Genomic DNA, 23,497 nt, shown 5'->3' with positions numbered 1-23,497 from the left:
CCACGTAGTATATAGCACAGCCCACACAGTATATAACACAGCTCACGTAGTATATAGCACAGGCACATAGTATATAGCACAGCCCATGTAGTATATAGCACAGCTCGTCAATAGTAAAAAGTTGGGCATGCTTACACGGTTAATGGCAGCGTTAACGGACTGCGTTACACCGCGTTATGCCACGGTGTAACGCAGTACTAAAACGCTATGTGGGCGCTGACTGGAGGGGAGTATGGAGGGGGCACTGACTGGACGGAAGTAGGGAGGGGCCAACTCGTGGCCGGACTGTGCCTGTCGCCTGTGCCGGCCGGCTGGCCGCAACCAATCAGCGACCCGGGATTTCCGTTACAGAGAGACAGACAGAAAGACAAACAGACGGAAGTACCCCTTAGACAATTATATATATAGACTAGATGGTGGCCCGATTCTAACGCATCGGGTATTCTAGAATATGTATGTGTGTATGTACGTCGTGCTTTGCACAGCCACATAGTATATAGCACAGCCACGTAGTATATAACACAGACAGCCACGTAGTATATACCACAGCCACGTAGTATATAGCACAGCTACGTAGTATATAGCACAGTCACATAGTATATAGCATCCACATACTATATAGCACAGCCCACGTAACACAGACAGCTATGTAGTATATATCACAGCCACGTAATATATAGCAGCCACATAGTATATAACAGAGCCCACGTAATATATAGCACAGCCCACGTAGTATATAACACAGCCCACGTAGTATATAGCACAGGTCACGCAGTATATAACACTGCCCATGTAGTATATAGCAGCCAGGCAGTATATAACACAGCCTACGTAATATATAGCACAGCCCACGTAGTATATAACACAGCCCATGCAGTATATAGCACAGCCCACGTAGTATATAACACAGCTTATGCAGTATAAAGCACAGCCCACGTAGTATATAGCAATGTGGGCACCATATCCCTGTTAAAAAAAAAAAGAATTAAAATAAAAAATAGTTATATACTCACCCTCCGTCGTCCACCGAAGCTGTACTGACCGCTAACTCATCTGGGTACTTTCGCAATGCATCCCTGGGAACGGAAGCTGGCGACTGCATCGCGCGCATCGGTGGACGTCGGAAGGTGAGAATAGCACTTTTTTTATTATTATTTTTAACATTATATCTTTTTACTATTGATGCTGCATAGGCAGCATCAATAGTAAAAAGTTAGTCCGGGATGGGGCGACACACTGGCACTGACTGGAGGAGAGTAGGAAGGGGCCAATTCGCGGCAGGACTAAGCCTGTCGCCGATTGGTTGCGGCCTTCCGGCCGCGACAAATCAGCGACGCGGGATTTCCGTTACAGATAGACAAACAGACGGAAGTGACCCTTAGACGATTATATAGATAGATGAGTACTGGCAACATGGCTCCACTAAGAGGAAAAGAAGACGCGGAAACGTGGACGAGTAAAGGAATTTTGCTAGCTGAGTAGTAGCGTCGAGCTAAGTGGTGATGAAGTAGTGAGGAACAGTGAAGAAAGTCAGAGAAGAGAAAAGGGACTACATTTTGTGAGGAAAATGTTGTGCATTATTGAGGAAACGTTTCAGAGGATATGTACCCGCTATCCACTGTATATAACCCTCCACAAGCTAATGTTCAGTAAAAAGTTAATTGTTGAATGGTGGTCTCCCTCCTTCAACTATAAAACATCTGGTCCTGGCCAACCAGCAACATTGGTTACACATGGCCAGTATGGGCATAGCGCTGTTAAAGCATAAGTCTACACACCAAGCCAGGACCCCCAGCTTTATGTAACGAGCGTAAGAGGCAAGTACCTCGCCCACAGCTACCGTCCCGCGCCATGCTACACAGTCACTGTGCACATACATCAGTACAGGAAGATGAATCAAACAGAGTGTATGCTGTTATATACGGTCAGGTCAAGTCTATTGACTTTTCAGATGGGCCTCATTCATGATGACAAATAATGACATTGTAAGGAGATGGACACGAGAGAATTCCACAGTTTGAGGCCTAATAGAGTGTCGGCAAGCAGCATCGCCATCTGCTGGTCAAAGGTTGTACGAAAAGAGAAAGTAACAAGAACTGCATCAGCAGAAACTGAAGAGTGAAGTGCATGTTCCCTCAGGGAGATTGGAGGAGACACCAGGTCAGGTGACAGCTTTGGCACAGTTAGTAATTTTAAAAGGAGGGTAATGACAGGGCGGGGAGTCGGCACCTGGACCTGTAGCAGGATGGACGTGCGGTGCAGCGGAGCTGGCTTATAGCCACCTTTACGAGCAGCAAGGTGTGAATGACCAGATCAGAGTGAAGGGGCGAGTGACCAGAGTGGAGTAGCCGGAGACAAGAGTCCAGAGCGAAGAGATCCGAGTAGAGCCAAAGCCAAGAGAGACGACCAAACCATTGAAGAGGGACGTTCACGTTAGCTGTGACTTTGAGAGTAGACATACCGTACTGGAGCATTGCTTCAGGAGACGAAGGCGGACAGTGTAACAGAAGTGCAAAGTGACTCACTGATAAGGGACTTGCTGCCCAATGGCGTGGCATCATAGGACTCCATTAGGGCTTGTGTTACGGCTCTTTTGCCTAGAGAGTGGCAGGGTGACGTCAATAACAGGCTCGTTAGTGATGATGACATACCTCAGATTAAGGTATTAAGACCAAGACATCGCGGACGATGATATTTATTTGTAATAACAGAATAGTGAGGGCTCAGAATCTGCTGATATTCTATATAGCAGAATTGCTGCTTTTTTTTTTTTTTTTTTTTTTTATTGTACAGCAGCTTCCAGTCTTTCCACTTTATATTGGCATCACTTATACTTGTGATAATTCAATATTTGTTGTTACACGAGTCCTCATCCTCTGCGCTGTTGCATCCACGTACCTGTTTACACCATCACCAGATTATGGTATGTTGTGCAGATATTTCTGCCCCTTCTGCTTTAAATCTGTATTATTCCTGTGTTGTTTGCTCTGCCATCCTGTGCTCCAGGCTCATTATCACAAAACATATAGTCTGCAGAGAACGCCGATTTGCTTCCGCGAGGTGACCGGCGTCACAGTATTAACCAGCTTTATTAAGAACCTTTCAAGCAAGACCTCCGAGATTGGCTGCACGCTGATGATTTGTAAGCAGATCAGGTTCCTTAGAAGTTGCAAACATGGACGGCACTTTAATGATAGAAAGAATATGACGAATGTCCGGGGCACCAGGAGTGGGTGAAGTGTGCACTACGGGGCATGGAGATGAGAAATCTGCTCCGCACCGTTACCTTAAGGGTATATTTTCGGGTATGTTTACAGTGGTGTATTTTGGAAAGGGGGAAAAAAAAAAAAAAAAAAAAAGATAATTCAGTTTTCTGCCCCCAAATCTATGTGAAAAACCCTTCTTAAAAGTTTTCCATTGATTGCAAAAGAAAAACTGCATCAACGTTTATACATTTTTTCGTTTGCCGATTTTCATGTTAATTCAGGTTTTTCCTTTAAACCACCTCAGTAAGCGACAAGTGTCAAAGCCAAAGCTAATAGGGTCACTGATTAGCCCCATTGAATGGAGCCAATTCCCAGGTTGTACCGCAGCAGTTTACACTTCAAATCTCGGGTTCTTCCAGGGATTTTTGCTGCAGATTCTGAAACAAATGCACAACATTGATGCAGCATAACACACAAGACATTGCACCAGGCCGGATACTGAACCGAAGAGCCGCGGCTGCAGACAGGTCAGAGGTGATTCTCCCACTACCATGCGGCGGCCACAGAGCACTGTCATAACTAAATCAAAACGGTTTCCATACGTTTCCTAGAATACAAGATTTAGATATTAGAGGAGCGGGAACCTTACAAAGCTTCTTAAGCAGCCCGGCATCATTATCCACAACCAAGCCACGTGAGAACATGACCAAAACATATGAACCAGGTCTGCGCCCTCCGACCTCTCTGCATCATGGGCGACCTGTGACACTTTAATAAAGTCTGTATGAAGAGGGATAATAGCCAGCAGGCAGTTTACCTTCATCAGGGTAGAATAGGGTTTGTCAGGTTCAATAAAGTTGCCCTTAACTCATCTTTTGGGAAAATACTGGCTCCAATAACAGTGGATCAGTCACCAGGTGTGACAATGCAAACAGCACACATACGTTAAAATATCTTAAACCTGATGAGACAGATGTACTTACTTTATTATTACATGGCAGACTGCATCATAATAAAAATATTTGCAGGATATAACTGTGTACATGCATTACGTAAACTTCACCAGCAGAATAGTGAGTGCAGCTCTGGAGTATAATAGCATGTAACTCAGGATCAGTAATGTAATGTATGTATACAGTGACTACACCAGCAGAATAGTGAGTGCAGCTCTGGGGTATAATACAGGAGGTAACTCAGGATCAGTAATGTAATGTATGTACACAGTGACTGCAGCAGCAGAATAGTGAGTGCAGCTCTGGGGTATAATACAGGATGTAACTCAGGATCAGTAATGTAATGTATGTATACAGTGACTACACCAGCAGAATAGTGAGTGCAGCTCTGGGGTATAATACAGGAGGTAACTCAGGATCAGTAATGTAATGTATGTACACAGTGACTGCACCAGCAGAATAGAGAGTGCAGCTCTGGGGTATAATACAGCATGTAACTCAGGATCAGTAATGTATGTATACAGTGAGTGCACCAGCAGAATAGTGAGTGCAGCTCTGGAGTATAATACAGGGTGTAGCTCAGGATCAGTGATGTAATGTATGTACACAGTGACTGCACCAGCAGAATAGTGAGTGCAGCTCTGGAGTATAATACAGGATGTAACTCAGGATCAGTACAGGATCAGTAATGTAATGTATGTACACAGTGACTGCACCAGCAGAATAGTGAGCGCAGCTCTGGAGTATAATACAGGATGTATCTCAGGATCAGTAATGTAATGTATGTACACAATGACTGCACAAGCAGAATAGTGAGTGCAGCTCTGGAGTATAATACAGAATGTAACTCAGGATCAGCAATGTAGTAACAAAAGTTACTTATATTTTTAATGTAGATTTTCATAAAGGTGGAAATAGGCTTTTAATTATCTTACAGCAAAAGGAAGTCCTAGATCAAAACCATGTGAAATGGTGGAGAATTTGAAAAAGTTGCATAAATATGGGGGTTTTCCCCATGAACAAAAGTACAGTGTAAATTAAATAGATCTTGGAATAATAAGTTCCAAAATTACATGTGTAAAAAAAAAAAGTTTGTGTTCTGTGATTTTTTGCTGTTTTATCACAGGAGTGAGCGTTTCTGCCTTGTCTCCAGGCCCCTGAGCTCATCGTAACTCAACTCAATGGTGTTAGTACTCAGCTGTTGGCTGGGCTCCTATGTCGCGGACTTAATTTATGACCATTTCACTGACTGGAGAAGATGCAGAAACTCACTCCTGTGATAAAACAGGAAGGAAAACATGATCTCACAGAAAGAAGCCGCTGTGAGCCCCTGCAGTGTTGTTGGTGTACGCGCATGCGTCCTTCCCTGGCGAGGAACTGTGGTGTGCAAAGACCATGAACTAAAGCAGGTCCGCATGGTTGAACACCACAAAAAGGAGAGTACATGTAGGAGATCTCTGGACAAATTTTTTTTTTTTTTTTTTTTTTAATACACATACAATTGTGCAATTTATTATTATTCTAAGGTCTATTAATTAAAATGTACTTAATTCATAGGACAACCACTTTAATGAATGTTGTTTAGATTAGAGGTTAACGACATGTATCCATGATGGAAGGCTGCATTGTATAGGTGTATGATGGCCAACACACGCTTACAAATAAAAATAGTCATGTGATAGGTAGAAGAGGCCTGTGAATGTTTTGAAGCCTGTATCTTTCTGCGTGCACAGAGCTCACAAACAATATACAAAGTGAAATAATAAATCGGCCAACTGCTTTGATGGGTCCAAATAATGAAGATACATGTAATAACTTGCTATAAACACTAGATGGCAGCAACACACAAATTACAAAATCCCTGCAGTTACTGCACTATAGAATAGAGCAAAATATGAGTTCACAAAGCTACAAAAAGAAAAGGTTTTATTGCTCATTGGATATTGCTTATGATCATGAGGCAGCATACAACTTAAAATTGTGAATATTGTTCCCAGTAAAAAAAAAAAACTAACACAAATGCAAAACCTGGGGCCTGATGCACAAGGTCAGCAGCATAAAAATAAAAAAAGTAGTATATCCACCAGTGTAAGTGTCACTCTTCACCAACTGTATAATATATATTTATAAAAACAAGGCTACATTACAATAAATGTTCCTCTAACAGAGAAATCCAGCTATAAATATGAGAAATGTAAGGAAGGCTATCAGAGGCAACTTTTAATAGTGGGCTATTGAAACAAACATAAAAAAAAAAAAAAAAAAAAGAGAGCCAAGCCCACCCAAAGGGAACGAGAAGGTTACTCCTGGGCCTCCTTGCCAGCCAGCCGGTACAGTTCTGTTGGTCCATCTGCGTGTGTGATTGTCGTCGTCAGCTGAAGTTCCTCTGCGCTGCTCACAGCGGCTCCGCCTGCGGATAAAGTGCGGCCGAGCATGTAATATTGGAAGAACACATGGCCCAGAAACACGGCACAGATTCGGTGCAAAGTGGCCCAGAAACGCCGGACTAGTCCTGAAACTGTCTTGTCCTGATGAAGTCCCAACTTTTTCTCATAATTCTCTTTATTTAACGTCCCTATAGGCCCCACAGTGCAGTCGATCAGTTGTTTCTATAACACGAGGTCAGAATTCTTCATTATACAGAGTATCCAAGTCTGTTATTGCGGTCACAGCTACGGCGGGCGACACTCCCCTACGGCGGGCGACACACCTAACTGGCCACCATTGGGACCGTCGTGGATTCACCACACGCAGACTTCACATTTTTCTGAAGGGTAAAACGGAAGATTTTGACCCCAGAACTATCGGCGCAGTCACTTTGGTTTAATGAATAACTGGCTGCCGGAATGCTCCCGTCCTTTATCCGCTGTGTATTACCCCCACGTGGCACCGTGCCGCACCCCTTACCGTTTGTCTGGTCATCTCCATAGTTTTTGTGTGAAGGGGCGTACAGGAACATGAGCGCAAACACGTACAGGTTCCACATCCCATAAATGCCGGTGAAGAAAGCGCTGTTCAGTTCGATGTTGTACTCGCCCCATTTCCAGTTCCCCTCAGACACCTGGAAATAAAAAGCAGCGTTATCCCAACTGCAAGAGAAATAGTCATGTCCACAAATGAAGGGTGAAGTCCAGAGAGAAGGACTAACAGGCCCAGCAACACCCACCAAATCCTGCACTAGCTGCACGTCTGGGAAGCTTTAGTCATATCATGAGAGGGTTATATCCTACTGATCACCGAGGGTCCGAGCACGGGACCCCCAGAGACCCTGAGAACAGAGCTCGGCATTAAGGAGGAGAGAGTCTGCAGAAGGGAGAATTCAACATTCACTCAAGTCTGTCTCCAAAGCGTTCAATGCCAATCACACGATTATTATTATTCTGCTGCGAGGCGTCTCCAGACTTTAGCAATGCTTATTATTCATACTCACCCGGACCACCGTACAGCCCTGCTCTGGTGGGCTTCAATCCAGTGAGACCACATCAGAGCAAGGTGAACCAGGTGAGTTTTTTTGTTTTTTTTAACCCTTCATGGTGGCTTGAGCCTCATGGATAGGTAATGAGATATGCTGCCCAGGACGGGAGCACACCAGAGGGCGATGCTCACTGACCAACAATTTACGGTTTGGTGGATACAATTATGTGAGATTTGTGGTGGATTCTCAGCTGTTCACATCAGGGTCACAAGGAGTTACAAGTAAAGGTACCTTCACACGAAGCGACGCTGCAGCGATAGCGACAACGATGTCGATCGCTGCAGCGTCGCTGTTTGGTCGCTGGAGAGCTGTCACACAGACCGCTCTCCAGCGATCAACTATGCCGAGGTCCCCTGGTAACCAGGGTAAACATCGGGTAACTAAGCGCAGGGCCGCGCTTAGTAACCCGATGTTTACCCTGGTTACCAGCGTAAAATCTAAAAAAAACAAACAGCACATACTTACATTCACGTCCCCCTGCGTCCACTTCCTGACTGACTGAGCGCCGTACAGTGAGAGCAGAGCGGTGACGTCACCGCTGTGCTGCTTTCACTTTCACTTTGCGGCGCTGAGTCAGAGGAGGAAGCAGACTGCAGGGGACGCAATGTGAGTATGTGCTGTTTGTTTTTTTTACATTTTACGCTAGTAACCAGGGTAAACATCGGGTAACTAAGCGCGGCCCTGCGCTTAGTAACCCGATGTTTACCCTGGTTACCAGTGTAAAATATCGCTGGTATCGTTGCTTTTGCTTTCAAACACAACGATACACAGCGATCGGACGACCAAATAAAGTTCTGGACTTTATTCAGCGACCAGCGACATCACAGCAGGATCCTGATCGCTGCTGCGTGTCAAACGAAACGATATCGCTAGCGAGGACGCTGCAACGTCACGGATTGCTAGCGATATCGTTATAATGTCGTTTCGTGTGAAGGTACCTTAAGGCTTTCCGTAACATTGGGTCTCCCCTGCACCAGAAACATTGCACGCAGCCTGCAGCCCCCGACCAGGAAGCAGCACGGCCCCTCTCCAAAATGCCAAGGACGCCTCAATCATATGACCCAAAACCTGATGAAGCAGAGCTTTCCAAGTTTCCAGATTTTCCAATCGGCATTCTATTTTTTTTTTTTTTAAAACCCCAATATATAGTAGTCAGAAATGGACTTACCTGCGTGGTAATAAAGAACACTGTGGTGAGCGCGGCACAGGCCAGAGTGATGATCATCAGAAACTTGAACCTAAAAATCAGTCCCTATAAAGAGAAGAAAGAGGAATAAAGATCTAAACATTTTCCATAAATTTAAGGAGGAAGGAAAATGAACGCCATCTTCCACACGAGCCACAGGAGAGTTCTCGGTCGTGTGTTTGGTTCTTCTGGGCAGATGGTTTATGATCTTCAGATCCTATTCTTGGTGGTCGCCATTAGCACCTGATCAGCTGAAGGTTTTATCGACTACTGATAACTTATCATTACTATTAGTTTGGTGGGGGTACGACTCCCGACACCCCACAATCAGCTGATTGGACCCCTTGATGCACCGGGGGTCTGGCGCCGCTCTGTACACTGCGGTCATGGCGTCGCTCTGTACACTGCGGTCATGGCATGGTGCTGCTCTGTACACTGCAGTCATGGCATGGTGCCGCTCTGTACACTGCAGTCATGGCATGGCGCCGCTCTGTACACTGCAGTCTTGGCATGGCGCTGCTCTGTACACTGCAGTCTTGGCATGGCAAAGCTCTGTACACTGCGGTCATGGCGTCGCTCTGTACACTGCGGTCATGGCATGGCGCCGCTCTGTACACTGCAGTCATGGCATGGCACCGCTCTGTACACTGCGGTCATGGCATGGCGCCGCTCTGTACACTGCGGTCATGGCGTCGCTCTGTACACTGCGGTCATGGCATGGTGCTGCTCTGTACACTGCAGTCATGGCATGGCAAAGCTCTGTACACTGCAGTCATGGCATGGCAAAGCTCTGTACACTGCGGTCATGGCATGGCGCCGCTCTGTACACTGCAGTCTTGGCATGGCGCTGCTCTGTACACTGCAGTCATGGTATGGCTCTGCTTTCCCCAATTCAAGTGGGGTCACAGAGTGCAGAAGACATCATATATCTTCATTTTTAGCCATGCGAGTCCCATTTATGCAGAAAGGCTAGGAGGACATTTTTTTTTTTACCATGCAGTTTGGTTTTCGCTCCGACTGTCAGACACATCCTCCATTGTTCAGATCAACTTCTGCAAACCCAAAGCAAACACATATCGGCCAGAAGACCGGCATAAGGGGATATTTTTTGCATCGCACCCAACCACAGAAGTCGCGTACAGTCTCAGATTTTTGAATGCGGGGGTCTTGTTACTCCAGAGACATAGATGTTGCACAGATTTGCCTCTTCAGTTGACCCTGCGGTCCGCCACTCACCTCATAATGCAGCCGGCGGGCCTTGCTCATGGCCGGTAAGCTGCTCTGCTTCCCACTGATGTTCCTGAAGACTTGATAAACCATGAAACACAGGAACAAGAAGTAGAGACAGGCGCAGATCCCAGCCACTATAATGAAAGCCATCTGAGAGCGGCCATTAAGGGAAAGGCTTGGAGAATGACTAATTGTGGATTCTGTGAGGAGTCGGACATCTGTGCTCCAAGGCAAGACATGAAAGTCTGGAGTCTTGGAGGACAAACATCGAGTTACAGTGCGTTCTACTGAAATCTACAACTGAATCCAGATGTATTAGCTATTCTCTAGTTAATCAGCAATGTGCCGTTAAGTTGTTTTCTTTTTTTAATACAGCCTAAAATTCAGCTCTGAAGTTTGGATGCAGGACGAGCAGGTTTCACTTGTTGCAAAAACCTGCAGCCATGAAAGCATCCAGAAGAGCCATAAAAACTGCAGCACAGGAATAGGATTGGCCGAAAGTTAAAGGGAGCCATTTAGTCTAACGAATCTAACCCAGAGACACATTGCTACAATGTATCACAATATATTACTCATCTAATCTCCTGGGAAATTCCAGGAGGCCCCAAAAAAGCAAAGAGGAGGAAGGGAGGAGGAATGGTCAGGATTCTGAATAGGAAACATTCCTGGGTCTGGTGGAAACCTTCCAAAATGTATCACTGCCGGAAGACTTCATGGGCGCCAACATCTCGTCATGTCAGGGACAATTCGGCACAACGGTTTACAAAACTGCCACAATTCACCGCTTCTAGTTAAGGGGCCGATGCCGCAGTGGGAACTAGTCACAGCCCACTCAGGCCCAATACAGCTTTAGATGTCAGGTGAGACAGCAATCAAAGCTGGGTGGGATTGTCAGTGAGGAGACCGTGACCAGTCCACGAATGCAGCACCCGCGGTCGCACACGGCATTTTTCTGCCCCGTACTATGGCCGGTTTCCACCAGGGGCATGCTCACCCTTGTATTACTGTTCAGTTTAGTTATATAAATCGGACTGACACATTCCCCAACTAGATCTAACATTATATTGCAGTTTGTTAAAGCAGAACTTGCAGAAAAATTCCATAAGATACAGAGTGTGGGAGATACAGAGATTGGCGGGCCATACGGGCTCGGAAATGGAGAGAGAGACCACAATCCCCAAAAGCTAAAGGTCCCAGGGAAACTGAGGCATTTATGGTATATCCTGTGCCAAACTAGAAATGCCCAAGATGGGGATAATCCTTTACCACAAAGCAACATAGCCGCCAGATCCAGAGTGAGTGGGTACAACTGCTGAACGGCAAGTCTGACGGGGGCTTCTTGCCAATACAAAGTCTGCACCCCATTACCTGCAGCCCCTGCACCCGTCCTCATCACCACGTCCCCTCTCCTCTCCGACGCCCTGACATGAAATCCATCTTCTGCTTGTGAGATGAACAGGAATCAATTATTTAACGCATTTTTCACACTTGTATGAATGAAGCTGAGACCTGTCACTTCTCCTCTGCTCCGGAGAGCATCCACGACGCCAGCAGTCCCCCGGTGAAGCGTCGCAGGGCGGAAAGGTTTTCTTAACCCTTTAAAAAGCTGGGAATATTATAGATCGGGATTTCAGGGACAAAATATGGGACCTCTGGGCAATGGATAAACCCAGGAACATCTGGGCAAATGCCAAGGTTCAAAGTGCCCAGGTGGGAAGAGTGACCTGGATTAACGTGCGAAAGTTGCCACGTACCCCTAGATGGCAGCCGTGCAATACCTGATGGCAGAGTCCTAAAGAGCAGGAGGCGCTCTGACAACCATGCGCTCAAAACAAAAGTCATAGATGTGGTTTGTCTTAAAGGGTTTGTCCATCACTGTCAGTATTATAGTCCTGGACAATCCCTTAAATGGAACTAAAAAGATTGGGGCTAAAAGGGGGATGTTACATGCAGCATCGGGGGGGGGGGGGGGTCTTCATAGCAGACGAAGATATAAAGGATACAGCAAGTTCTGCGCCTACATCTGTGGTCCATATGCTGTAAAATGGATTCTTTAGCTGCACCCCCCTGAAGAAAAGAGACAAATAATGAGAACTAGAAATTGGAACACATGTTAATAAGACAATTGTCTGGAGACGACTCCATTACTATGACAAGAGAGTGTTGGAGTAGGACATTGTACAGGAGGGAGGAGGTGAGCTGTGACACCATCTATTGAGAATCCTGTATTATCTACTGTATATAAAGGGTGCTATCAGACATTGTACAGGAGGAGGAGGTGAGCTGTGACATCACCTATTGTGAATGGTGGATCCTCTGCTATCTAATGTATATAGAGGTGTTATCAGTCACTGTACAGGAGGAGGAGGAGGCAAGCTGTGACATCACCTATCGGTGTATCTAGAGTGAAAACTGTAAAATTCTGAATTTTTGTATAATATACTGTATAATGAATATTATATTATTATAACTGAGGAGCAGAATCTGAACTTTACCTTTCACACATATCAAATATAAAGAGACAGCAGGAGCCAAAAGCGATGGGGACGACTTGCTTCCAGTAGACAGAGATGCGATTCCTTTCAGACTGGTCCTAAAGACAAGACACATGGGGTCCAATGCAACATTTGCAATTTTTTACTTTGTTATTTCACTGGCTTTGAGCCAAATGCATCAACACTTCTATCCCCAGTCCATGGATTTTGTGCAATAAAAATAAATAAATAAATGCTCGATATCTTTTTCGAATGCAGTAATAAGACCCCAGGGCGGGAGCCCTACCATCATATGTTCTCCACAGAAGATGATCCAGAACGACAGCAGCATCACGTAGAACAGGCCTTGGCGGATGTCTCCGAACAGCAGCATCCAGGTCCAGTTAAATCCAATGGAGAACCATTCAACGGGAAGGTTAATGAAGGTCATGGAGATGCCGAGTGCGAAGATAATTCTATGGAAGCGAATACAAGTTAGGACGTCTCCAGGAACGGCCACGCGACAGCCCACACGCACCACAAGAGCCAGCAGCAGTGCGGACGGCCTTACTTTTCCAGCAGGACGGGGGATCTGGTCATCATGGTGATCCTCCTCCAGTACCAGATCATAATGATCAGTATGCTCGGGGTCAGGAACGTCTTCATAGCAAACCACACCTTTGTGAAGCCGCCGTTCTGGAAGATGGTCTGGACATGGGGGAACGGTTAGATATATGAAAATTAAGAAATTCGAAGACAACGAAGGCAACTCCCACCAAACTAGTACGCCAACGAAGGCTGGAGGACAACCTTTGGGACCCACAGGGCTCTTCAAAACCACGGTTCTTGAGATTGGTGAGGGTCCCAGCAGTTAGACCCCCAGCGATCATGAAGCTATCTTGTATGCATAGGATGGGGGCTAACATACAAATTTGAGAGTTTGTAAATTGTATAGTACCTGGCAAGGGTCAACAACTGGTACAGCAGCTGCTGTGGAACCACAACTTCCAGCAGTCACAGGCCACAATTATGCAGTTAAAATTTATATTTACAGACATAGTATGGCGCCACCTGGTGTTTGTTTATTTTTTTAACTTCTACAATACAATATTATTTTATAGTGTGACAACCCCTTTAATTGACATTTGTGACACCAGGAATGCTTTTCCATCGTATCAGACAATCGCCTTCCAGCCTGAGACTTTTCTGCATTTCTGTCTGCCAATCGCTTTGTGAGCTGTGGAATAGGTCAGCGCTATACAAGTGAGCTTAATAAAGAAAAACCCTTAGGATAGACAGAACAGCGCCCTCTACTGGGACGTTATTACAGCATAGACACTGAACAGCGCCCTCTACTGGGAAGTTATTACAGCATAGACAGAACAGCGCCCTCTACTGGGAAGTTATTACAGCATAGACAGAACAGCGCCCTCTACTGGGAAGTTATTACAGCATAGACAGAACAGCGCCCTCTACTGGAAAGTTATTACAGCATAGACAGAACAGCGCCCTCTACTGGGAAGTTATTACAGCAGACACAGAACAGCGCCCTCTACTGGGAAGTTATTACAGCATAGACACAGAACAGCGCCCTCTACTGGGAAGTTATTACAGCATAGACAGAACAGCGCCCTCTACTGGGAAGTTATTACAGCAGATACAGAACAGCGCCCTCTACTGGGAAGTTATTACAGCAGACACAGAACAGCGCCCTCTACTGGGAAGTTATTACAGCATAGACAGAACAGCGCCCTCTACTGGGAAGTTATTACAGCAGACACAGAACAGCGCCCTCTACTGGGAAGTTATTACAGCATAGACACAGAACAGCGCCCTCTACTGGGAAGTTATTACAGCATAGACAGAACAGCGCCCTCTACTGGGAAGTTATTACAGCAGATACAGAACAGCGCCCTCTACTGGGAAGTTATTACAGCATAGGCACAGAACAGCGCCCTCTACTGGGAAGTTATTACAGCATAGACACAGAACAGCGCCCTCTACTGGGAAGTTATTACAGCATAGACAGAACAGCGCCCTCTACTGGGAAGTTATTACACCATAGACACAGAACAGCGCCCTCTACTGGGAAGTTATTACAGCATAGACACAGAACAGCGCCCCCTACTGGGAAGTTATTACAGCATAGACAGAACAGCGCCCTCTACTGGGAAGTTATTACAGCATAGACACAGAACAGCGCCCTCTACTGGGAAGTTATTACAGCATAGACACAGAACAGCGCCCTCTACTGGGAAGTTATTACAGCATAGACACAGAACAGCGCCCTCTACTGGAAAGTTATTACAGCATAGACACAGAACAGCGCCCTCTACTGGGAAGTTATTACAGCGGACACAGAACAGCGCCCCCTACTGGGAAGTTATTACAGCATAGACACAGAACAGCGCCCTCTACTGGGAAGTTATTACAGCAGACACAGAACAGCGCCCTCTACTGGGAAGTTATTACAGCAGACACAGAACAGCGCCCTCTACTGGGAAGTTATTACACCATAGACAGAACAGCGCCCTCTACTGGGAAGTTATTACAGCATAGACACAGAACAGCGCCCTCTACTGGGAAGTTATTACAGCAGACACAGAACAGCGCCCTCTACTGGAAAGTTATTACAGCATAGACAGAACAGCGCCCTCTACTGGGAAGTTATTACACCACAGACACAGAACAGCGCCCTCTACTGGGAAGTTATTACAGCGGACACAGAACAGCGCCCTCTACTGGGAAGTTATTACAGCAGATACAGAACAGCGCCCTCTACTGGGAAGTTATTACAGCATAGACACAGAACAGCGCCCTCTACTGGGAAGTTATTACAGCGGACACAGAACAGCGCCCTCTACTGGGAAGTTATTACAGCAGACACAGAACAGCGCCCTCTACTGGGAAGTTATTACACCATAGACACAGAACAGCGCCCTCTACTGGGAAGTTATTACACCATAGACACAGAACAGCGCCCTCTACTGGGAAGTTATTACAGCATAGACACAGAACAACGCCCCCTACTGGGAAGTTATTACAGCATAGACACAGAACAGCGCCCTCTACTGGGAAGTTATTACAGCATAGACAGAACAGCGCCCTCTACTGGGAAGTTATTACACCATAGACACAGAACAGCGCCCTCTACTGGGAAGTTATTACAGCATAGACACAGAACAGCGCCCCCTACTGGGAAGTTATTACAGCATAGACAGAACAGCGCCCTCTACTGGGAAGTTATTACAGCATAGACAGAACAGCGCCCTCTACTGGGAAGTTATTACAGCATAGACACAGAACAGCGCCCTCTACTGGGAAGTTATTACAGCATAGACACAGAACAGCGCCCTCTACTGGAAAGTTATTACAGCATAGACACAGAACAGCGCCCTCTACTGGGAAGTTATTACAGCATAGACACAGAACAGCGCCCTCTACTGGGAAGTTATTACAGCAGATACAGAACAGCGCCCTCTACTGGGAAGTTATTACAGCATAGACACAGAACAGCGCCCTCTACTGGGAAGTTATTACACCATAGACACAGAACAGCGCCCTCTACTGGGAAGTTATTACAGTATAGACAGAACAGCGCCCTCTACTGGGAAGTTATTACAGCATAGACACAGAACAGCGCCCTCTACTGGGAAGTTATTACAGTATAGACAGAACAGCGCCCTCTACTGGGAAGTTATTACAGCAGATACAGAACAGCGCCCTCTACTGGGAAGTTATTACAGCATAGACACAGAACAGCGCCCTCTACTGGGAAGTTATTACACCATAGACACAGAACAGCGCCCTCTACTGGGAAGTTATTACAGTATAGACAGAACAGCGCCCTCTACTGGGAAGTTATTACAGCATAGACACAGAACAGCGCCCTCTACTGGGAAGTTATTACAGCATAGACAGAACAGCGCCCTCTACTGGGAAGTTATTACAGCATAGACACAGAACAGCGCCCTCTACTGGGAAGTTATTACACCATAGACACAGAACAGCGCCCTCTACTGGGAAGTTATTACAGCAGACACAGAACAGCGCCCTCTACTGGGAAGTTATTACACCATAGACACAGAACAGCGCCCTCTACTGGGAAGTTATTACAGCATAGACACAGAACAGCGCCCTCTACTGGGAAGTTATTACAGCATAGACAAAGAACAGCGTCCTCTACTGGGAAGTTATTATAGCAGATACAGAACAGCGCCCTCTACTGGGAAGTTATTACAGCAGATACAGAACAGCGCCCTCTACTGGGAAGTTATTACAGCATAGACAAAGAACAGCGCCCTCTACTGGGAAGTTATTACAGCAGATACAGAACAGCGCCCTCTACTGGGAAGTTATTACAGCGGACACAGAACAGCGCCCTCTACTGGAAAGTTATTACAGCATAGACACAGAACAGCGCCCTCTACTGGGAAGTTATTACAGCATAGACAGAACAGCGCCCTCTACTGGGAAGTTATTACAGAACAGACACAGAACAGCGCCCCCTACTGGGAAGTTATTACAGCATAGACACAGAACAGCGCCCTCTACTGGGAAGTTATTACAGCATAGACAGAACAGCGCCCTCTACTGGGAAGTTATTACACCATAGACACAGAACAGCGCCCTCTATGGACAAAACTTTTTCTGAATTCTTTTTCATCGGTTATGGAACCCCACATGGCAGGAGAGCCGATCGCTCATCTATAAAAGGATCTTTATGCCGAACAGAATGAATCATGTGGGAAGAAAATGCTCATGTTTCAGTCTAATTATCCTTTAAAAGCTTCTATCAGAATTCATCTGGAATAATAAGAGGATTTCTCACCACCAAGTGCAGGTCGTTTATCTCTCCGATGCCCATATTTATCTTCTTCACATCGTTAACGGGAATTCTGATGTTCACCAGGTAGTATTTATGCGCCACACTCCCCAACTCGATGAGCGGAAGGACGTCGCACTCGTAAGAACGGCCCTGATTGTCCGCGGTCTGCATCAGAAAAGAAGCGCTGTTACTTCGAGCCCAGTCTGACACTGTGGGGGAACTACAACTCCCAACATGTCCTTAAATGCTGTGGTTGTCAGGGTATGCGCCATTGTTTTTCAGAAAAATAATCATTAATTAAATATAAGTACAGTAAGCTGCACACGCACTGCACTACATATATATGTTAGGGACATCTTCATATCCATGGGGTCATGCTGTGATCTTACTGTACGCGGCTGCTGAATTGCTAGATAGATAGAGGAATATTTCCTTGGAAAAATATGTAAATGACAGAGAATTAAAAATCACATAGCAATTGGATGCTAGGTATGAAAAATCAGATTGTACTCGCATGAAAAGCACATGGCGCTTGCATGACACCAATCCTACTTTTCTGGAGATGAATACGAGCCCTAACAGTCTTCTTTGGATCATCTGCTCAACAGGGAAACATGTTGCTTAGCCCTATTCATGGGAACAGGGCGAAGCACAGCTGGGTGACCAGGAGAATCACCGCACAGGAAGAATTTCGAGGAGGTCGCAGAGCCTCTTTATTCTCAGGACAAGAGGTTGGACCTCTACTGATCATAAAGCCAAGACCCTGGACATCCTCAGTGACATCTACCTGCAAAGTGGTCAGTGGCAATTAAAAGACTTCAGCATTGCAATGTCGAGTCCCCAAAGGGAACTAATTAAAAAGACTAAAAAAATATATATATATATATATATATTTTTTAGATATGCTACAAGTATGGGCAATATAAAGTTAGGGATATTAATATGATTATATATAAAATATAGTATTAATATCCCTAACTTTATATTGCCCAACCACATAACATATTTAGCTATGTTTTCGATAAAGTTAACATAAAAAAATAGAATATATATAGATTCATAGATATATTTTTTTCTCTTAGCATTCTGATCCTGCGCTCCTGTGTTGCTCCTCTCCCTCTAGTTGCTCATCACCCAGTAGACTGGAGCACAGATGACGCTGCTAACCTTATATTACTAAAGGTCCAATCTATACACTACCGGCCCCAGAACTTGTTACCTTAGGGGCATGAAATGCGCACTGGAGTTTCCGCTGCTCTACAGAACGAGCCAGCTCCGTCCACGGATCATTTAGCTCATCCCGGTACGCCATGGCCACGTCAAGTGTCACTATCGCATTATCCTCTAAAAAGCAGGAAACAAACAAGAAACATTCTGTAAATGAAGCTCATAGGATCTCTGCTGGTCGTCAGTGAATGGGGCTCCTCTGCCCATCAGAGGCTTGATGCTTCTCACAGGTGACAGTTTGTTGCGATTGTTTCCAGTGGAGATAATAATCCTCTGCGGCTCATCACCTCGGTCCTGATAACGTGCTACAATGTATCAACCAGAGATGATAACATTAGTCCAGGTAATGAAAGCCATAGAATCGGCCAGGCTGGGTATAAGTAACAAACCCTCAGCTGTGAGTAGTCAGTATCACCTGGTATCCACCTCTGGTGATAACCAAGTTCCCATCCACTGACAGCAAGCAGGGATCTTGAAAATGCCAAGTTGCAGAACGTTCTGATATTAGATGGAAGGCTTGGACTCGGATTCTGTTTGCAGAGTTGAGGGAACGGCTCATAAATCTCGTGTTGTTTTTGGCGTTTATCCAGAAGAATTCAGACTCGGCATTTAGTGAATCAGTCGTGGCAGATGAGGCAGCGTGCTATTTAAAGAGGTTACTGCTCTAATGATGGCCGCCAAACAATGCAGGACGGAGGCGGGAGCCACAAATGACTAAACAAACTGAACTCTGCGTTACCGGCAGGGACAGATTTCCACATTATGACACCACCACCCCTCTAATCTGTCTAGAAAAGTGTGGAAAAGTCCGGCGTGTCCAGGAAATGGAAGAGAGTTCTCTCCGATCAACGCGATATCACTCAGAAAAACTAAACTATTGCTCCATATTGTGCAGAGCGGAGCGGTGCCGTGTGCAAGAGCCGCACTGGAAACACGGACAATTAGAAGATTACCGTCACTTCTGAAGAGTGGAGTTCACCTTAGAAGGGTCATGGAATACAAAAAACACTTAAAAAAAAAAATGTCCCCTGCGAACTCCTGCACTGAGCCCACCCTGGCAAATACATCACTGGGGTACGCAGTGTCAGGACGGGACCCTCGCCCTTTAATCACCAGGACGGTGGTCACCATACAATGCTCATACAGGGGGTCTCGCCCTCTACCATGTCCGAATACTCTCATTACTCATTACACCCCCCCCTATAAAAAGCATATTACAGCTCAGGGCTTATCGCCCAGTTTTCTCATCTACGCAGTTAGGAAGCAGCGCAGGAATCTGCCATTATGCTATTTTGCCAGATAGTAGCCAGGAAAAGTTGGGTAAGATACTTTGTGGGATCTGCAATGGAAGCCAGGAGACACAGACAGTGGTACATGCCAGGGACTATGGAGGTTTGGGTATATACCTGACTAGAGGGGGCGCTGTCACTTGTATAACTGACAATGGCCAGCATGAGCTGGTGAGGGCACATGGAGGCCAATACACGGACACCTCTCCCGCCAGAACTTACCTATGTAATTATTCAGCTTGAAGGCGATGTCCAGCTGCAGGATGATGAGCATGAACTGGAACCAGGGACTCATCTCTTGGCCTTGGAAGGGAATGTGCACCGAGAACACTATGTCATTGGCGTAGATCAGCTGACTGGCCGCCTCCTCGAAGCCTCGGATGCTGGCACAGCGATCCCTTCCCCATGGAATCAGCCACTTGGGGGCGCCGTGATTACCTTTCCGTATATCAACACACTTTACAGCTAGGAAGTCGGCAGAGGTCGTCGGCTTTGGAGCTGAAAAGAGCATAAATCAAGAATTAGGAAAAGAAAAGAAAAAAGTCTTGCTGATATAAAGTATTAGATCAACTGGTTGCATCATGAAGAAGAGATATCCAGTGACGAGATGTGACATTTAGGCTGGGGATAGATGGAAACTTTGGCCAGGACTGGTGACGTGGCCAAAGATTGCTCTGTGCTGATTGCAGCTTAACGCAGATAAATGGAGCAAGCAAGACAAGAGACAAGTAAGGTGCAAAAGATATAAAAAAATCCAAATGGTTCTGACTTTCTGAAGATTGCCCATCAGTGCCCTCGTGAACGCAGTGCAGCCCCCATTGACTTTTTATTTTTAAAGACTTAACATTACAGGACTTTTGATCGGAAGATTAGTGTAAACAGGAGCCAAAGAGCGAAGCCATTATAGATGGCACGGAGGTGGGTGGCCATTACAGATGTTGAATACCCCAATGTTGTAGGGGGCGTGGGACTGGAAAGCCACTCTACATCTGTCCCAGGAGCTTTGTAGGCAAGCGCCGATATTTGGTGTCTGGACGCGACAATGGTCCACACAGGGAGCGGGATGAGAAAACAGGAAAGGTGAAAAAGAACAGGGAAAAACATGGCTACTTTATTCCAGAAGATACCCCACATCCGTCTATGGGATGTGTCTGATATTACAGCCCACCTGCACTGGCTGGTCTGCAGTACCACATATAACCTGTGCACAGGTGGGGCGCTGTTCTTAGAAATAAGGTGCCATGTTATTTTTTTTTCTAATCCTGTACAAGCTCTTTAGATGCAGTGACAGCTAAATACAATGGATACAATCTTTTGGATACAGAATTATACAGAATTATCCAGAATATCACATGTTTAAACACAATGGTAACCGCATCTCCCAAAATTATTGATCCCAAATTGAATTCCTTCTTATAGAAAAGCCCCTTAGTTTGTGTAAACCGGAGTATCAGATTCACAAAAACTAGAGAGATTTCATAGTTAGAGGATGCCCTGCACAGAGCTCAAGAGCAAACCTACCATGCTGACATTGGGGTCACTGGAGGACAGCGAGGTTGGTCCTATCGACCCTTCTTACAGGTGGTGGAAATAAACTGCAAAAGGACAATTAGTGCAACCTTACAGCACATTACTAGAGAACAGTGCAGCAATGCACTCCGAGAAAGGGTGAAAAAGGACAAAAAACCCATGCCCTCCGATCCCAGGATGGAAGGATGTGTGGCATTATCACCAGTCCATACATTGTAGGGTTGTATACAACACAATAGAAATAGTTGCCTGCACTTTTATGGCTCTGGTGTTAAATGAGGGACATAAGACAAACACTTTGTGCGGATCCTAATGGTGCTAAAAGGTTTTCGTAGTCTGACAGATAAAAGCGTCTCCTAGGAACGCAAGAACGCCGACTGCTGATGTGGATACCCAGACCACGGCCCTGTAACAGGGTCCATGATGAGAATATGGTAATTATGTATATAAAAAAAAACAAACAAAAAAAAACAAAACACACACACCTGGCTATGTACGCCGATGAAATGGTGGGAATTAGATCAGTCGAGTATATGGTCAAACTTTGCTCTTTGACAACCTACAACCTGGCTTCCGTCCCCATCACTCTACTGAAACTGCCTTGACCAAAATTACTAACGACTTACAGCCAAAGCTAACAGAATTCTCTATACTCCTCCTCCTAGACCTGTCCTCTGCCTTTGACACAGTTGACCACTGCCTTCTTCTACACATCCCCTCTTCAAAGGCCTCACCTTATCCTGGATCTCCCCATACCTTTCCAACCTCACATTTAAGGCCCCGTCTCACTTAGCGATTTACCAACGATCACGACCAGCGATATGACCTGGCCGTGATCGTTGGTAAGTCGCTGTGTGGTCGCTGGGGAGCTGTCACACAGACAGCTCTCCCCAGCGACCAACGATCAGGGGAACGAGTTCGGCATCGTTGAAACTGTCTTCAACGATGCCGAAGTCCCCCTGCAGCACCCGGGTAACCAGGGTAAACATCGGGTTACTAAGCGCAGGGCCGCGCTTAGTAACCCGATGTTTACCCTGGTTACCAAAAAAAACAAACACTACATACTCGCCTTTCGGTGTCCAGGTCCCTTGCCGTCTGCTTCCTGCTCTCTGACTGAGCCGCCGTACACTGAGAGCAGAGCGCAGCGGTGACGTCACTGCTGTGCTCTCACTTCTCACTGTACGGCCGGCAGTCAGTGAGAGCAGGAAGCAGACGGCAAGGGACCTGACGGACATCAGAAGGCGAGTATGTATTGTTTGTTTTTTTTTACATTTACGCTGGTAACCAGGGTAAACATCGGGTTACTAAGCGCGGCCCTGCGCTTAGTAACCCGATGTTTACCCTGGTTACCAGTGAAGACATCGCTGGATCGGTGTCACACACACCGATTCAGCGATGTCAGCGGGACCTCAGCGACCAAAAAAAGGTCCAGGCCATTCCGACACGACCAGCGATCTCGCAGCAGGGGCCTGATCGCTGGTACGTGTCACACATAGCGAGATCGCTATGGAGGTCGCTGTTGCGTCACAAAACTTGTGACTCAGCAGCGATCTCGCTAGCGATCTCGCTATGTGAGACGGGGCCTTTAGAGTCTCCCACTCCCACACTACCTTATAATCTCACACCCTCTCCGTTGGAGTCCCTCAAGGCTCTGTCCTAGGACCCCTACTCTTCTCCATCTATAACCTTGGCATGGGACAACTCAGTTCTATGGCTTCCAGTACCATCTACACACTGATGATACTCAGATCTACCTCTCTGGCCCAGACGTCACCTCTCTGCTGTCCAGAATCCAGGAGTCTATCAACCATATCCTTCTCCTCTCGCTTCCTCAAGCTCAATGTGGACAAATCTGAACTAATCAGCTTTCCTCCATCTCATAGATCTTCCCTACCTGATCTATCACAATAAATGGCATCACACTTCTCCCTGTCCTGGAAATCCACTGCCTCGGAGTAACCCTTGACTTTGCCCTGTCATTTAACCCCTTTACCCCCAAGGGTGGTTTGCACGTTAATGACTGGGCCAATTTTTACAATTCTGACCACTGTCCCTTTATGAGGTTATAACTCTGGAACGCTTCAACGGATCCTGACGAC

The 23,497-nt window shown here is 46.1% G+C and overlaps 1 protein-coding gene across 1 annotated transcript in view; it reads right to left on the bottom strand.

Moving 5' to 3' along the window:
- Nucleotides 1-6,068: 6,068 nt before the first annotated feature.
- WLS (Wnt ligand secretion mediator) overlaps nt 6,069-23,497 on the bottom strand; it is a 30,895-nt gene continuing 13,466 nt past the window's right edge. Inside the window, exons 2-12 of the mRNA XM_077276804.1 lie at nt 20,091-20,366; nt 18,572-18,696; nt 17,356-17,517; nt 13,096-13,232; nt 12,832-13,000; nt 12,546-12,643; nt 12,054-12,117; nt 10,057-10,200; nt 8,803-8,886; nt 7,067-7,220; nt 6,069-6,569 (exon numbers count right to left, since the gene is read on the bottom strand). Of these exons, the coding sequence (XP_077132919.1) occupies nt 6,460-6,569; nt 7,067-7,220; nt 8,803-8,886; nt 10,057-10,200; nt 12,054-12,117; nt 12,546-12,643; nt 12,832-13,000; nt 13,096-13,232; nt 17,356-17,517; nt 18,572-18,696; nt 20,091-20,366 (1,523 nt within the window). The 3' untranslated portion in view covers nt 6,069-6,459. The remainder of the gene's footprint in view (nt 6,570-7,066; nt 7,221-8,802; nt 8,887-10,056; nt 10,201-12,053; nt 12,118-12,545; nt 12,644-12,831; nt 13,001-13,095; nt 13,233-17,355; nt 17,518-18,571; nt 18,697-20,090; nt 20,367-23,497) is intronic.

Source organism: Ranitomeya variabilis, chromosome 8 (genome assembly GCF_051348905.1).
Source record: "Ranitomeya variabilis isolate aRanVar5 chromosome 8, aRanVar5.hap1, whole genome shotgun sequence".
Classification (NCBI taxonomy): Eukaryota; Metazoa; Chordata; class Amphibia; order Anura; family Dendrobatidae; genus Ranitomeya; species Ranitomeya variabilis.
This window is presented reverse-complemented; position numbering and strand designations above follow the sequence as displayed.